At 39.9% G+C, this 18441-nt stretch overlaps 1 protein-coding gene across 1 annotated transcript in view; it reads left to right on the top strand.

Moving 5' to 3' along the window:
- The window catches only part of LOC104985211 (CUB and sushi domain-containing protein 1), a 559353-nt gene that overhangs the window by 351070 nt on the left and 189842 nt on the right, over positions 1 to 18441 (top strand). Inside the window, exon 39 of the mRNA XM_010835275.1 lies at positions 4506 to 4694. Within this exon, the coding sequence (XP_010833577.1) occupies positions 4506 to 4694 (189 nt within the window). The remainder of the gene's footprint in view (positions 1 to 4505; positions 4695 to 18441) is intronic.

Here is an 18441-nt window from a genome sequence, read left to right as displayed (position 1 = left end):
TATCTCCTTGACTGCCACCCTCCATTACCTGCTCTTCCAAGGCAGCACCAGCTGAGTGCGAGGGTTTGACCCTGGTCCTTTTAATTCTTAGCATGGCCAGGAATCAAACAGGCAGGACCCTGTGTTCTAATCTTCCCCTCTGTGCCATGTCTCCTTGGGCTTCCCAGGTACACTAGGGGTAAAGAACCCATGTGCCAATGTAGGAAACTTAAGAGATGTGGGTTTGATCCCTGGGTTGGGACGAACCCCTGGAGAAGGAAATGAGAACCCACTCCAGTATTCTTCCCTGGATGATTCCACTGACAGAGGTGCCTGGCAGGCTACAATCCATAGGACCTCACAGAGTCAGACATGACTGAGTGACTTAGTATTCTCCCCATGTCTTCGTGCTTGGGCCTCTCTGTATCTTGTTCTAGATGAGTTAGAAAGGAACTAATGATGATAGAAGGAACTGTCAGTAGGAAAGGAAATAGTTATTGGACCCTATCAACTCAGTCGCTCAGTCATTTCCAACTCTCTGCGACCTCATGGACTACAGCACACCAGGCCTCCCTGTCCATCACCAACTCCTGGAGTCCACCCAAACCCATGTCCATCAAGTCAATAATACTATCCAACCATCTCATCCTCTGTCGTCCCCTTCTCCTCCTGCCTTCAATCTTTTCAGCATTAGGGTCTTTTCAAATGAGTCAGCTCTTTGTATCAGGTGACCAAAGTATTGGAGGTTCAGCTTCAACATCAGTCCTTCCAATGAACACCCAGGACTGATCTCCTTTAGGATGGACTGGTTTCATCTCCTTGCAATCCAAGGGACTCTCAAGAGTCTTCTCCAACACCACAGTTCAAAAGCATCAATTCTTTGGTGCTCAGCTTTCTTTATAGTCCGACTCACATCCATACATGACTACTGGAAAAACCATAGCTTTGACTAGACGGACCTTTGTTGGTGAAGTAATGTCTCTGCTTTTTAATATGCTATCTAGGTTGGTCATAGCTTTTCTTCCAAGGAGCAAGCATCTTTTAATTTCATGGCTGCAGTCAGCATTTGCAGTGATTTTGGAACCCCCAAAAGTAGTTTCTCACTGTTTCCATTGTTCCCCCATCTATTTGCCATGATGGGACTGGATACCATGATCTTCATTTTCTGAATGTTGAGTTTTAAGCCAACTTTTTCACTCTCCACTTTCACTTTCATCAAGAGGCTCCTTAGTTCTTCTTCACTTTCTACCATATGGGTGATGTCATCTGCATATCTGAGGTTATTGATATTTCTCCTGGAAATCTTGATTCCAGCTTGTGCTTCATCCAGTCCAGCATTTCACATGATGTACTCTGCATATAAGTTAAATAAGCAGGGTGACATCATACAGTCTTGACGTAGTCCTTTCCCGATTTGGAACCAGTCTGTTGTTCCATGTCCAGTTCTAACTGTTGTTCTTTGACCTGCATATGGATTTCTCAGGAGGCAGGTAAGGTGGTCTGGTATTCCCATCACTTGAAGAATTTTCCAGTTTGTTATAATTCATACAGTCAAAGCCTTTGGTGTAGTCAACAAAGCAGAAGTAGATGTTTTTCTGGAACTCTTGCTTTTTTGATGATCCAACAGATGTTGGCAATTTGATCTCTGGTTCCTCTGCCTTTTCTAAAACCAGCTTGAACATTTGGATGTTCACAGTTCACATACTGTTGAAGCCTGGCTTGGAGAATTTTGAGCATTACTTTGCTAGCAAGTGAGATGAATGCAATTGTACAGTAGTTTGAACATTCTTTGGCATTGCCTTTCTTTGAGATTGGAATGTAAGCTGACCTTTTCCAGTCCTGTGGCCACTGCTGAGTTTTCCAAATTTTCTGACATATTTAGTGCCACACTTTCACAGCATCATCTTTTAGGATTTGAAATAGCTCAAGTGGAATTCCATCATCTCCACTAGCTTTGCTTGTAGTCATGCTTCCAAAGGTCCACTTGACTTCTCTTTCCAGATGTCTGGCTCTAGCTGAGTGATCACATTATCGTGGTTATCTGGGTCATGAAGATCTTTTTTGTTTAGTTCTATGTATTCTTGCCACCTCTTCTTAATATCTTCTGCATCTGTTAGGTCCATACAATTTCTGCCCTAATTGTGCCCATCTTTGCATGAAATGTTTCCTTGGTATCTCTAATTTTCTTGAAGAAAGACAATAAGTTTCTGTTGTACCCTATAGAGTTAGACAATTATCCTGCTGTTCCTCTCTCTTAACAGACTGAACTGTGACAAAAACCCACCCCAAGAACCATGTGGTCCCACTGCCCCTTCAGGAGCATTTCAGACTTTATCTCTAAACTTGGCCAGGGTCTACAGTCTGCTTGGTCTTCCTACTTTTTATTATTATTTTAATTTATTGACACAATAATTCTCGGTAGTTGGTAGCTGAGGTGCCTGATTATACTCATACCTTCCCTAAACCAAATATTTTGGATCATTCAAAACTTAAAGTAGATAGTCTCAAACAATTGAACACAGAAAATGCCATGACCAATAGGACACAAGTTTCTACTAAGAGTCAGTGGATTTTACCTTAATAAAAATGAATCTGTTAAAAAAGAAAGAAAGAAAGAAACAGCACTTCAGAAGACCCTCTGGCTGAGACTAGTCTCTGAGGATGCATCTCAGAGGAGCATGGTTGACAACCCAGCCAGACACACAGACATCACTTCTCGGCAATGCTCTGATGTGAAGTCTTCAGAAGGTTCCTCCTGAATTTATTTCTAAGGAAAAGTTTGGCATTAAGCCTTCAGACCTCGTGTGTGTGCTTTCTATGTGGAACCCCCACAGGGGAGTGGGGCATTTAAAACCTCTTCTTTAAAAGGAACCCTGGATTTCCAGGACTGCACAGCTTTCTTTAGTTTAGTGTTTTATTCATCTGAAGGGGGTTCATAGGATTTTATGCTGTGGTGAAACTGGTCTTGTAAGAGTAAACTGAGTTTCTTTCTCTAAATGTGTGAATAAGATGCAGAGCCTTTTAGCCACTGAAAGGTTAGATTCTGTGTAGGTAAGACTGATTTTCACAATTACTGTCTCTAGTTTTTGAAAGTCACCCTGCAAATGTGATGATTAAAACTATTGTAACATGGTCATCAACATAAAGTAGTGCATTTTCTTCAAAGATGGTATTCAAATCCCTCATGTTAAAAAGAGGCTACCTTATGCTACAATTCTCAAGATTCATTAAACAACAAGGAAAAACGGCCTTGATTGCAAGATACTATATTCTTAAATTTTCTCCATTTTAATGATACTTTTTTTTGGTCAGAAAGTCAAAATTCCACCACCACATTGATTAATAGTTGTAAATAATCTGAACTTCAAACTCAAGAGACTTGACCCCTGGGTCTAGATTTCTTGGATTTTTTTAAAATGATAACTTTTGGATTATTTATTTATCTTTTTATTTTATATGGGAGTATAACCCATTAACAATACTGTGACCATTTCAGGTGCAGAGCAGAGTGACTCAGCTATACATTTTTTTTTTACTTTTAATTGATTTTTTTAGACTTTTTTTTTTTTTTAGATTTTATTTTTTTTTTTTAGAAGTTTCAGATCACAGCCAAATTGATAGGAAGTTCCGGAGATTTTCCCTATACTCCTTGGCTTCTGTCTCCTTGTTCACATCAGCAACAGAGGCTACATTTGTTAACCTACACGGACGCATCATTATCACCCAAGGTCCATAGTTCACACTGGGTTCACTCTTGGTATTGAACATCCTGAGGATTTGGACAAATGTAAAATGACATTAACCCACCATTGTGGATTCATGTAGGGTATTTTTACTGCTGAAAAATCCTTTGAGCTCCACTGTCCTTCCCCCATCAGCCTCTGGAAACCACTAATTTTTTTACTTCTTCCAGAGTTTTACCTTTTCTAGAATGTCATAAGGTTGGAATTATGCAGTGTGTACCCTTTTTAGGTTGGTTTCTTTCACTTAATCATATGTAACTAAGGCTCCTCCATGGCTTTTGACACATCATTTCTTTTTAGCCTTGAATAATATTGCTTTGTCTGGATGGACCGCAGTTGGTTTATTCATTTACCTACTGAAGGGCACCTTGGTTGCTTCTGAGTTTTGGCAACTCTGAATAATGCTGCTATGAACATCTGGGCATAGGTTTCTGTGTGGACATAAGCTTTTAGCTCCTTTGGGTAACTGCCAAGGAGCATGATTGCTGGATTGCGTGATAAGAGTGTGTGTAGTTTTGCAAGAAACTGCCACACCGTCTTCCAAGGTGGCTGCACCATTTTGGATCCCCATCAGCAATGAATGAGTGTTCCTCTTGCTCCACACCCTTGCATCCACTTCCACAACACTTCTGTACTTGAAGATGCTTTTAGTAAAGTTTCTGTATCAGTGCTGATTTCCCACTATTTTAACAATAAGAGACTCTCTTTCATTTATATGTCTCTTACCAAGCAAAATGCAGTATTTATTCATTTGTTTATGTATGTGTGTTTGTGTGCCCACAGCACCTTACTGCAGCTTGACCCACACTGTGAAGAATGGTGGTGTTTTAAATAGGACTGCAGGAGAAGTTGGAAGTAAAGTGCAGTATTTCTGCAAACCTGGGTATCGGATGATTGGCCATAGCAATGCCACGTGTAGACGGAATCCAGTTGGCATGTATCAGTGGGATTCCCTTGCTCCACTCTGCCAGGGTAAGGAATGTGTTTTTCATTCCCAAACTTGAGTTCAATGTATTGCTCTTATTTTAATCACAACTTACCGGAGCTGTGATTATGGATTAAAAGGTAAGGGAAAATTGAATGTGAGTTCATAAAAACAAATTTAACTTTCTACTGCCCTTGCAAACACTTCTAACATTTGCACTAGGCTTGATTGAGCTTTATAGCCTGAATTCATAGGATGGTTTGAACACTCACTAGATACTGTGTAAAGTTATCTTAATACTTGACTTATATTTCATTTTGAAATTAAAAACTGTGTTATCCAACTTAGAGTTTTCTTGACAGTTGTATAAATTAAAAACAAAATCAATTACTGAAGCTCATTTTCCCTTCTCTGAGATTAAAAACTCATACTTTGAGCCACACGTGCATATTTCATTTTCTCTTGGTCACTTAAAGCTAGGACTTGTTAGAGTTGATTTCAAATCTCATGCCTTTGGCCCCATTTTATCTCCCACATGCACAAAAATCATATTTCCAAATAAGGCATTTTAATTTTAATTGAAGACTTTGAAGTCATGAAATTTTCAGTTTTGTCTTATCAAAATTTATATGCGTAATGAAGTATATTGGCCTTGGATAGCTAATTACATTTTATGAATGGAACCTCATATGTATTTCCTTGTTTCTCAGCTTTCATTAGATATTGGACTTTCTAGTATCACTTTCTGAGACAATAACAGATATTTATCACAATGTTGTATGTCTCTTTAACCACAAGAAGTTAGTCAGACACCTAGCCTGCATCATTATGTTGTACCTCCAGAAATTCTTCTTTAATGTAAGATAAACATAAGATCCAATGAGCTTGTTTCATTAGGAATGATTTTTCTTTTCCAAGAAGAGTTCATTTTCTTTCAAAAGAAGAAATGCTTCTCATTTTCTTTAAATGTTTCATTACTCTCTGCCTATAAAGTAGGATTATTGCTCACAGAACAGCCCCTTGGGCTACCTATCCTTGGCACTGGGATAAGAATGCCCAGGACATAAGCCATGACCTAAATAGCAGACTGAACCAGGAAAAGGGTTGAGAACAGAACTGACAAGAGTTCCCAAACTCTGACTTCTAGGGGCTGAGTCCCTGGACAGGACCCTGAATGGACTTGAAAACTGGAATCAAACAAATAAATAAGTGGACAAATACCCCTGTGTGGCACTAGGAACCCACTTTTAATATCCATTTAATTTATTTATACATTTAATATATATTTAATATTGCAATATATCATTTAATATTTCAGTTGTCTTCTGGAGGTGGTATAGTTTTTTCTCAATGGTTTGAACATCATGCCTTTTATTCTGACAGGAACAAACACAACTTACACATTTCCTACCTGCACTAGGATGTTGGCTTTTTGTTAAAAAAAAAACAAAACATGCAAAATCATATTTTGAAATGTTTGCTAAAAATGCACCTTTTAGTAACTGAGGGAGGTGTAAATCTGAGGGTCGGTGTCAGGTCTTTTCAGGCCCCACTGCTAGCTTCATGACCATGAAGGTACTGCCCAAGGACTCCCAGCAGGATACCTGTCCAGGTAGCATTCAATCAATAATTTGAATGGGGAGAAATGTGCACATTAATGACTTTCTAAGATAGGCATTTGAGAATGATTTTCTTTTTCCATTGAAGATGATGTATCTTCTGACAGAATCTTCTTGACTCTCCTTTTCATAGACTTTTTACTGGTGGCATCTTAGAAGCACAGAATTTTAATAGAAAAACATCGCCTGATAGGCAGTGCATCCTAATCTCCCTGTGTCAGATTCCTGCTACGTAAAGCAGGATCTTCGTTTTGAAACTCTGCTTATGTATTTATGCTGGCTGCACTAGGTCTTCGTTGCTTTGGCGGGCTCTCTCTAGGTGTAACGAGTGGGGACTGCTCTCTAGTTCTGGTGCTCGGGCTTCTCATTGTGATGGCTTCTCTTGCTGTGGATGGAGCACAGGCTCCAGAGCTTGCGGGCTTCAGTAGTTAGGACACGTGGGTTTCGTGGCCCCTCAGCATGTGATCCAACCAGTGCCCCCTGCATTGCAATGAGAATTCTTATCTGCTGGACCACCAGGGAAGCTCTCAGAATCATTAAGACAGTTCAAGTGCTAGGGCAGTCCTGGGCAGGACCAGCAAACAGGCAGCTGCACTGTCCCTCGCCTGTGAGTGAGAACATGCAACCAGCCAGATGGGTGTGTCCTTGCAGAGAACCCCAGCCTGCTTTTTTCTCCTTTCCTTGACCTTTTAAATTACTTCTCTCAGAAAACCCATTATTGGTTTTTATGTTCCTTGATAAAGCAGGGCATATCTGCTGCCCTTCAGGCTTCATTTCCTGCCTTCAAGCAAGAGGCTCCGCCAGGCAGCTGTTTCCCTTATCAATACATTCATCTTATTCATCTTGGAAGGAAGCTAAATTAGAACTGAAATTTTCTGTATTATCTCAAAGATCCAGTTAAACTGGTGCCTCACAGGGCTCGGCTTTCAGGTCCCCATGTTACAGGGAGAATAACTCTTTATCACAAAGCCGTGATTCCCAGAGCCCTTGTGAGCCAAGCCCTGGTTTGGACTTGATGTTGTGGGTTGTTTATGCTTTGCTTGTGTTCTGCAGGCGATGAAGCAAAAGGACAGCGATCATTCTCACAAATGATATGATTAAGCTTCTGTTCATATAGTCCAGACTTTAAGATGGAAAGATACCGTCGCCTGTGCTCTGCTAATGTGCGCTAATGTAAAGGGTGTGGGCAGACTGAGAGATGAGTGGCAGGCAGGGTGGTTCCTGTGTGTCTGCTGTGAGCCAGATGGTCACCTTCATATATTCTTCATTTAAAAATGTTTCCCAAACCTTTTGAAATACAAAAGCCATTTTTAGCTGGCACACAGTACAGAAACCAGCCACAGGCTGCTTCTGCCCTGTGGGGAGGTCTGCTGACCTCTGACCCAAATAATGTGCCAGGATCAGATCACAACACAAGGGTAATTCAGCCAGTGTCAGATATCATCTATAGTTTTCAAATTACATCTTAAGCATTTTACAGAAGATGTATAATATACTCTATCATGTGACGGAATCCGGTGTGTTTATTCACCAAGTTAAATGATGCATTTTCTCCATCTATACTTGGCACATATATCACTAAGCTCTATGTTCCCTGTCTGTGTCTGGAACATGGTGGATAATAAACACAGTTGTGTGTGCAAATGTACATGAAGGGTAATTTAATTTAGTGTAATAGCAATAGTGATATGAAGCCCTTGATCTTCCTGGGCAAGCAACTGTGCAAAGTTTGCAGAGTTCTCATTTATTTCTAAGAGAATCCAGAGTCCTATTGAAAAGAGTAGCTAACAGATCAACTGTGTGCACTCCAGTCAAGGACAGCCCCGTGACATTGCACAGAAAGTGCACACTCAGAGCACACAGCCAGACACAGAGAACTCACAGTGTTCCCAAAAGCACGCAGAAGGGCCTGGCGTTTCTCTTTCTTCTGGAGGGAAGAGTCCACATGAACATTAGACGTGTCACCTAATTCCTCCAGCTTCTGTCCCCAGGCTCTTGTTTTTATTGACTGGAACTTTTCTTCTTTGTTCCCAAGAAATGGCTCTTTTCTTTTTAAACGTTCACACCTTGCCTTCTTATGACTCCTCCTCCAGTCCTCCGAGAGCAGAGAGGTGGGACCAGCTACTTCCTGCAGTGTCCAGTGAGCAGAGGCTTTGCCCCTCAGTGACTGGTCCGGCAGCTGCATGTGCCAGGCCACAGCCTGTCCTGGTCATCAGTCATTTGTCTGTCGACCACTGGGTCCCCTCCTTTCTGGAGCTCTTCTCTTTGTTTTAGATGATTGTCTTTGTTTTCCTTCCTTGGGCTATGATGTGCCAATTATTTTTGAGAGCTCTAGAGCAGCTAAAGATGCTTCTCAACTGAATCCTGAATTCCTGCATTGTCCATTTCAGAACCACCAGTGTTCTTAAGTTGCCCATCTTTTTGTGGTAATGTCTGTACACACCAGTCATGACGTTCCTCTGTCTGCCCTCATTCTCAGAAACACTAGCCTTTATCCCTCAAGACAAATAGGAAGCTGCTTCTTATGCTAGTACAGCCTGTTTGTAAAGGGCCTGACATCACATCCGACCCCAGAAAGCAAATAAACACTGTGAAGCCCTGCTGGCCTAGAGGTGATTCCAGCCTATTATCTCCTATATTACTGCTATTTTCTGTCTCAACCTTCACCCAGGATTAATGGTGTATGGTGTGCTGGCTGAGAGTCACCTGAGATGTTGCTTAGAGTTTCAGAAATCACACAGAGGCAGAGAATGGACTGGGGGACAGTGTCGGAAGGAGAGAGTAGGACGGATTGAGAATGTAGCCTTGACTTATACACACTACCATGTATATGTAAAATAGATAACTAGCGGGAAGCTGCTCTATAACACGGGGAGCCCAGCCTGGCCCTCTGTGACGACTAGCGGAAAGCTGCTCTATAACACAGGGAGCCCAGCCTGGCCCTCTGTGACGACCTAGAGGGCTGGGGCGGAGTGAGAGGATCAAGAGGGAGGAGATATATATTTTTGGCTGATTTGACTTGATGTATGACAGAGACTACCACAACACTGTGAAGCAATTATCCTCCAATTAAAATCAAAACACAGAATTTGGTAAATCGGTGAAGACAAAGGAAATAAAAAAAGGGGGGAGGGAGTGTCCAGAAATATCACTAATACTCAAATTCAGCATGGCATTTTTTTCAAGATATTTTTTAAATCATTTATCATTTATTTATTATTATTATTATTACCACAATGAGTACCATTTCACTCCAGTCAGAATGGCTGTGATCCAAAAGTCTACAAGTAATAAATGCTGGAGAGGGTGTAGAGAAAAGGGAACCCTCTTACACTGCTGGTGGGAATGCAAATTAGTACAGCCACTATGGAGAACAGTCTGGAGATTCCTTAAAAAACTGGAAATAGAACTGCCTTATGACCCAGCAATCCCACTGCTGGGCATACACACCGAAGAAACCAGCATGGCGTTTTTATTAGTTTGGCCAAAATTCAGTAAAAGCCTTAATGAACTTTTTGGCCAACCCAATATTTTCAGAATTATATTTTTTAATATATTTCTAACCTATTCATTTATCCATCTATTCACTCATCACTGGTGGTTGAACACTGGAAATAAAAAGATATGAGTATACTTAAATGTGATTGCAGCCAGGAAGTTAAAACATGTTTGCTCCTTGGAAGTAAAGCTATGACAAACCTAGAGAGTGTATCAAAAAGCAGAGACATCACTTTGCCAACAAAGGTCCATGTAGTCAAAGCTTTAGTTTTTTTCAGTAGTCATGTATGGATATGAGAGTTGGATCATAAAGAAAGCTGAGCACCAAAGAATCGAAGCTTTTGAACTGTGGGGTTGGAGAACACTTTTGAGAGTCCCTAGGACAGCAAGGAGATCAAACCAGTCAATCTTAAAGGAAATCAATCCTGATATTCACTGGAAGGACTGATGTTGAAGCTGAAGCTCCAACACTTTGGCCACCTGATACAAAGAGCTGATTCATTGGAAAAGACCTTGTGATACTGGGATTGATTGAGGGCAGGAAGAGAAGGGAATGACAGAGGATGAGATGGTTGGATGGCATCACTGACTCAGTGGACATGAGTTTGAGCAAACTCAGGGAGATGGTGAAGGACAGGGAAGTCTAGTGTGCTACAATCCAGGGGTCTCAAAGAGTCAGACATGACTTAGTGACTGAACAACAGCAACAATACTGAAATATAGCAGGTGGTACCTTGGAGACAAGACAGAGTAGCTAAGACACCTACTTTGGCATCAAATACCCTGAGGCATGTCCCCCAGCACAGCTGTGTGCTATTTGTAAGAATCTGGGCAGTTCTCATGACATTTCTAAAGCTCAGTTTGCTTAGTGGTCTTATTAGGGTTCTGTAGAGAAGCAGCACCAATAGGATACACGTAGATACAGATTTATTGAAAGAGCTGGCTCACTTGGTTGTGTAGGCAGAGAAGTCTTGGGATCTGTAGTCTGCAGGCTGGAGACCCAGGCAGCCAGTGGTAGGATTCAGTCCAGGTGCCACGGAGTCCAGTGGGGTTCGGGATGGGGATTGGGAGGGGGCAATAGGGAGAGTGCCAGAAGCTCCATGTAGGGGCAGAAGAAGCTGGACCTCCCTGCTCAAGCAGAGGGAGTGAATTCCCCCTTCCTCTGCTTTCTTGTTCTATTCGGGCCTCAGAACTGGATGACATGACACCCACACAAATGGGGGAGGGTGGACTTCTTCACTCCTTCTGAGATGCATATGCTAATCTAGTCCGAATCCATCCTCACAGACACACCCCAGAAATAATGTTTTATCTGCTGTCTAGGCACCCTTTAGCCTGGTCAAGTTGGCAAATAATATTAACCATGTAATAAAAAATAATAATGTAATTTACTCCTTGGAGTGTTTTTGAGGTTAACTATTTTTTGAGATTGAGTGAGGTCACGCAGATAAAAACTTCTCACAATGGCAGGAACTTTGCATATGACCGAGGAGAGCCAGGTTTAACACTGATGAAGATGATAGTGTTGTCTGGAGGTTAGTGATGGCTCAGGGACTGCCTCTGGGCCCACCTCCTCCAAATGTGGGTGAATTTCTCACCCCTGTGCTCTGTGTTCTCAGTGCATCGGGCCCGGTACTGGTTCTCCAGAGCCCAAACCCTGGGGTGACTGTTTGAGACGATACTAGATGCCCGGCACAGCCAGTATCAGACTCCAAGTCTCCCACTTCTGGTCCAGAACTGCCTGATTTCTCTTGATGGTTGCCTGAGGGGTCTGAGGGATTCACCATCAAATGTATTAGTGATGAAAGGAAAAAATATTCATCCATACTATTTAGTTTTTAGGGGACCCTAATCTAGAGAGTTGGTGGATGCTTTGCTTTATATTAGGGCTTCCCAAAAGGCGCTAGTGGTAAACAACCCCACTACCCATGCAGATTGTTGTTGTTGTTCAGTTGCTCAGTTGTGTCCAACTCTGTGCAACCCCACGACCTGCAGCACTTCAGGCCTCCCTGCCCTTCACCATCGTCTAGAGCTTGCTCAAACTCGTGTCCATTGAGTCGGTGAGGCCATCCACCCAACTCATCCTGTCATCCCCTTCTCTTCTTGCCTTCATTCTTTCCCAGCATCAGGGTCTTTTCAAATGAGTTAATTCTTCGTATCAGGTGGCCAAAGAATTGGAGCATCAGCTTCAGCATCAGTCCTTCCAATGAATACCCAGGATTGATTCCTTTAGGATTGACTGGTTTGATCTCCTTGCAGTCCAAGGGACTCTCAAGAGTCTTCTCCAGCACCACAACTCAAAAGCATCAATTCTTCAGCACTCAGCCTTCTTTATGGTCCAGCTGTCACATCTGTACATGACTTCTGGAAAAACTAGCTTTGACTATATGGACCTTTGTTGGGGAACTGATGTCTTTGCTTTATTTTGTACCTCACCTACATTATTACTAAAACTAGCTGGTTGTTTCTACAGAACAAGTTTATGGAGACAGGGTGAGATAACTCTGCTAAGGTAACTCAAAATGCTGGGAAACTTGTATTATTCATGCCTAGAGCAAATGCAACTCATTAGCTGAGGGTGTGGTCTCTTCTAATCCGTTAACAAAGATGCAAGGCCCATTGATGAAACCCAACAGTGCTCCTGGCTTCTGTCCCCTGTGAAGTACTGAAGAAATTTGTGGGTAGTTAAGTGCTATGACAAAGATACACTCTGGAGCTACAATATATTCAGATGCCACTTTTACTGTAGTCCTCTTTAGACCAGTCATGATTTTTCATTTTTCAAACACCTTGTGTCCGCCTGAATGATTAATGGAATGTCTGCCATTTAAAGATGGTGGCCAAATCAGAACTCAGTTTTACTCCTGGGATCTGAGACAGTTCAAAACTGGACCCAATACAAAAGTAGACACCATTCACAACCATGCAAATATTTACTGATGTTTTAAAATATTTGTTAAACAAAATAATTTATGTTGACTTTTAAAAATGAAATAATGGTGTGTTGGGAGTCAGAGAACATGCTTGTTGCCATACCAGGCCTAGTTAACACCACACAAATTCAGAACATTTGGAAGAGAAGCTAGGTCTTCCCCTGTACTTTCACTTGCCATGCTCATCTTGTGATGCTTTAGAAAACTCTCTGCCAAGCAATGTGGAGAGAAGGGAGTGGATGCCAGGACAGACATTTCTGTCTTGTCTGTGCTGAGGAAGGCTTTGAGTAGAATCATTGGCATTTAGAGATAAGCCTATAGAGATAATCTAGTTTACCTTCCTCTTACACATGAAAATGCCAAAGTCGTTAAAATATGTGCAGAATGCGATGGACTCCAGATCAGGGGTTCATGCCCACGGGAACTACTAGCGTCAGTGTTAACAACGACTCCAGGGTTGCAGAATCCGTTCACTATAACACAGATGCTACCTCAGCTTTAATTACCCAGGGAATCTTTTTCATGCCTAAGGAGAGCATAACTCAGGCCAGTTATGCTAAATACCTATGACATTCAGGAAATTAATGATTTTAAATGATTAAATCACTATTAGTATCAACTGTGTAACTAACGTCCTACTCAAAAGGCGGGAAAACAAAAGTTTTGTGTCTGTATACCTCAAGAGTATTCCTCACTATTTATGTTAGAATTAAATTATCAGGAAACTCATTTTAGAAAAAAGAATCACTAATAATTAAATCATAAGTCATCAAATATCTCCCTTTCTACCTCTCTTCCCCTCCTTTCTATTCCCACTTTGTGTTTATTTTTGTGGATGTCAGGCTGGAAAGGACATGGTCATGTCAAGTGACCTAAATTCTAGCCCCATCATTTCCAAATTTAACAAAAGGAGTCAATTTTAAAAGCAATTAAAAACTGTACTAGCAAGCCAGCTGGCTGTGTGATCACAGAAGACTTATGGGCTTTTCAAAGAAAGACAAGAGGTATTTATTTGCCTTTATTTTTCACTTTCCACTTGCTCCCAGTGGTCCTTCACATTACTCAACTTTGAGTTTATCTCCATTATATGTAAAAGAAGGCTGAGCACCAAAGAACAGATGCTTTTGAACTGTGGTGTTGGAGGAGACTCTTGAAAGTCCCCTGGACAGCAAGTATATCAAACCAGTCAATCCTAAAGGAAATCAATCCTGAATATTGATTGGAAGGACTGATGCTGAAGCTGACACTCCAGTATTTGGCCACCTGATACGAAGAATTGACTCATTAGAAAAGACCCTGATGCTGGGAAAGATTGAAAGCAGGAGGAGAAGGGGACAACAGAGGATGAGATTGTTGAATAGCATCACCAGTTAAATGGACATGAGTTTGAGCAAGCTGCAGGAGATGGTGAAGGACAGGGAGACCTGACATGCTGCAGTCCATAGGGTCTCAAAGAGTTGGACACAGCTGAGCAACTGAACGACGACAAATATGTAAAATGGAAATATTGTTTTACCCTCCTCAAATTATGTAATAATTTTTAAAATTCAAACTAATTAATAGAGATGGTGACAAGGAAATGATATTATTCTTTAAATAAAAATTTAAAGTAGAAACTTAACATGAGAATTCATGACATTTCTGGGGAGAAATAAATCCCCCAGGTGCCTGAGTACACACATTCTGTTTTCTTTCAGCGACCCTAACTCTATAACGTGCTTATGTATTTTAATCTTTCAACAAATTGGTTCCATGGTATATGTATGTGTGCTTAGTCATGTGTCCATCTCTTTGCGACCCCATGGACTGCATCATGCCAGGCTTCCCTGTCCTTTACTATCTCCCAGAATTTGCTCAAATGCATGTCCATTGAGTCAGTGATGCCATCCAACCATCTCATCCTCTGTCACCCCCTTCTCCTCCTACCCTCAATCTTTCCCAGCATCGGGATCTTTAATGGATTATATGACCCTTTTGTAATCTTGTACCTTGAACTAAATATTGAAAGACTCAGAGAGTATGTTATGGAATGTTGCAATAAACATTAAAAATTCTGATTCTACATTTGTGTCTTCAGAGTTCCAGAGGAAAAAGAGAAAGAAGGAAAATATGAAAAAAAAAATTGAGGAGAAATAGCTGAAAACTTCCCAGATTTGGCAAAGTATGTGGACCTAAGAGATTCAAAAAGTTAACTGAATCCCAAACACCAACAACTCAAAAAAGATGCCTACCAGGCACATTGTAGTAAAACTTCTGAATACTAAATACAAAGGAAAACCATCTTGAAAATCCAGATAGAAACAATGAATTACTGATAGGAAAATAGGATCTAAATTACAGAGCATTTCCCATCAACAACCTGGTGGTCAAAAGGAAATCAAATGACATTCTTCTAGTGCTGAAAGGAGAGAACAATCAATCTAGAGTTCTATGGTTAACAAAAATATCCTTCAGGAATGAAGAGGAAATCCAGTTATTACCAAATGCTGAAAAACTAAGAAAATTTGTTCTAGCAGACATACTTTAGAAGCAATGCTAAAGGAAATTCTCTAAATAAACAGCAATAGAAATATAATAAATTAAGAGCATCAGGAAGGGAAAAAAGAACACAAAATAGCAAGAGTATGAGTAAATACAATGGACTTTCCATTTCCCTTTGTGTGTTCTAAATTGTTTGACAATGGCAGCAGAATTATAACATGTCTAATATAGTTCTCAAGGTATACAGAAAAAATAATTAAAGGATACTATCAGTAGGGGAGGGTAAAGCACTATAAAATAATGTACGCTTTCTACACCTCCCTCCAACTGATCAAATATCACCAATAGATTTGAGAAGTTGTGTACATATAATTCATATCTAGAACAATGACTTAAAAAAGCAACACAAGGAGATAGGCTAAAGACCTACTGTAGGTAAACCAAAATGAAGTTTTTAAAATGTTCAAGTAACTGACAGGAAGGCTGAAAAAGAAAACAGAAACAAAACTAAAATGGCAGACTTAAGTCTTAACATATGCATGGTTACAATAAATGTTCAGTTCAGTTCAGTCGCTCAGTCGTGTCCGACTCTTTGCAACCCCATGAATCGCAGCATGCCAGGCCTTATACCAATTGTAAGACAGACAGTGGCATAGTAGCTAAGCTGAATAATTCAATGGATAGATATGATCATGTTCAATTTATGGGTAAGTTCCATTTTCATTTGGAAATGAACTTCACCTAAAGAGAAAAGCACTTTGTAGATTTTTTTTAATATATTGATTTATTTTAATTGTAGAATAATTTCTGTATACTATTGTGTTTTTTGCCATAAATTGACATGAACCACTCATGGGTGCACATCTGTCTCCCCATCCTGAGCCACCCCACCTATCTCCCCACCCCATCCCTCTTGATTGTCCCAGAACTCTGGCTTTAAGTGCCCTCCTTCATGCCTCTGTAAAAGCTTTTAAGTTTAATTAGGTCTCATTTGTTTATTTTTGCTTTTATTTCCATTATTATGGGAGGTGTGTCATAGAGGATCTTGCTGTGATTTATGTCAGAGAGGGTTCTACCCATGTTTTCCTCTGAGAGTTTTATAGTTTCTGGCCTTATATTTAGATCTTTAATCCATTTTTAGTTTATTTTGTATATGGTGTTAGAAAGTGTTCTAGTTTGCTTCTTTTACACGTGGTTGACCAGTTTTTGCAACACCACTAGTCAAAGAGATGATTTTTTCTCCAATGTATATTTTTTCCTCCTTTGTCAAAGATAAAGTGTCCATAGGTATGTGGATTTACCTCTGGGCTTTCTATTTTGTTCCATTGATCTATATTTCTCTTTGTGCCAGTACCATAATATCTTAATGACTGTAGCTTTGTAGTATAGTCTGAAGTCAGGCAGGTAGATTCCTCCAGTTCTATTCTTCTTTCTCAAAATTGCTTTGGCTATTTGAGGTTTTTTGTCATTCCATAGAAATTGTGAAATTATTTGTTCTAGTTCTGTTCTAGTTGGTAGTTTGATAGAGATTCCATTGAATCTATAGATTGCTTTGGGTAGTGTACTCATTTTCACTATATTGATTCTTCCAATCCGTGAACATATTTCTCCATCTCTTTGTGTCATCTTTGATTTATTTCATCAGTGTTTTATAGTTTTCTATATATGTCTTTTGTTTCTTTAGGTAAATTTATTCCTAAGTATTGTATTTTTTTCAATGCAATGGTGAATACACTTGTTTCCTTAATTTTTCTGTTGCCTCATTGTTAGTGTATAGGAATTAAAGGGATTTCTATGTTTTAATTTTATATCCTGCAACTTTGCTGAATTCATTGATTAGCTTTAGTAGTTTTCTAGTGCAGTCTTTAGGGTTTTCTTTGTAGAGGATCCTGTCATCTGCAAACAGTGAGAGCTTTGCTCTCCTTTTCCAATCTGGATTCCTTTTCTTTCTTTTTCTTTTCTGATTGCTGTGAATAGGACTTCCAAATCTATGTTGAATAGTAGTGGTGAGACTGGATACCTTTGTCTTGTTCCTGATTTTAGAGGAAATGCTTTCAATTTTTTTGCCATTGAGGATAATTTTTGCTGTGGGTTTGTCATACATGGCTTTTATTATGTTGAGCTATGTTCCTTCTATGCCTGCTTTCTGTAGAGATTTTTTATCATTAATGAGTACTGAATTTTGTCAGAGTCTTTCTATGCATCTATTGAGATAATCATATGGATTTATCTTTCAATTTGTTAATGTGGTGTATCACATTGATTGATTTGTGAATATTGAAGAATCCTTGCATCCCTGGCATAAATCTCACTTGGTCATGAAGTATGATCTTTTTAATATGTTGTTGGACTCTGTTTGCAAGAATTTTGTTGAGGATTTTGGCATCTATGTTCATCAGTGATATTGACCTGTAGTTTCTTTTTTGTGGCTTATTTTTTCTGGTTTTGGTATTAGGGTGATGGTCACCTCATAGAATGAGTTTGGGAGTTTACCTTCATCTGCAATTTTCTGGAAAAGTTTAAGTGCGATAGGTGTTAGCTCATCTTTAAATTTTTGGTAGAATTCACCTCTGAAGCCATCTGGTCCTGGGCTATTGTTTGTTGGAAGATTTTTGACTACAGTTTCAATTTCAGTGCTTGTGATGGGTCTGTTAAGATTTTCTATTTATTCCAGGATCAGTTTTGGAAGGTTATACTTTTCTAAGAATTCATCCATTTCTTCCAAGTTGTCCATTTTATTGGCATGTAATTGCTCATATTAGTCTCTCATGATCTTTTGTATTTCTGTGTTGTCTGCTGTGATTTCTCCATTTTCATTTCTAATTTTATTGATTTGATTCTTCTCCCTTTTTTTTCTTGATGAGTCTACTAATGGTTTGTGTATTTTACTTATCTTCTCAAAGAAGCAGCTATTAGTTTTGCTGATCTTTGCTGTAGACTCCATAATCTCTTTTTCATTTATTTCTGCTCTGATTTTTATGATTTCTTTCCTTCTGCTAAACATAGGGTTCTTCTGTTCTTCTTTTTCTAGTTGCTTTAGGTGTAAAGTTAAGTAGTTTGTTTGATGTTTTCTTGTTTCTTGAGGTAGGCTTGTACTGCTATGACCCTCCCTCATAGCACTGCTCTCACCGAGTCCCATAGGCTTTGGGTTGTCATGTTTTCAGTTTTTTTTGTTTCTGTGCATATTTTGATTTCCTTTTTTATTTCTTCTCTGATATGTTGGTTATTCAGAAGCATGTTGTTTATCCTCCATATGTTTGTGC

Source organism: Bison bison, unplaced genomic scaffold (assembly GCF_000754665.1).
Source record: "Bison bison bison isolate TAMUID 2011002044 unplaced genomic scaffold, Bison_UMD1.0 scf7180017864040, whole genome shotgun sequence".
NCBI lineage: Eukaryota > Metazoa > Chordata > Mammalia > Artiodactyla > Bovidae > Bison > Bison bison.
This window is presented reverse-complemented; position numbering and strand designations above follow the sequence as displayed.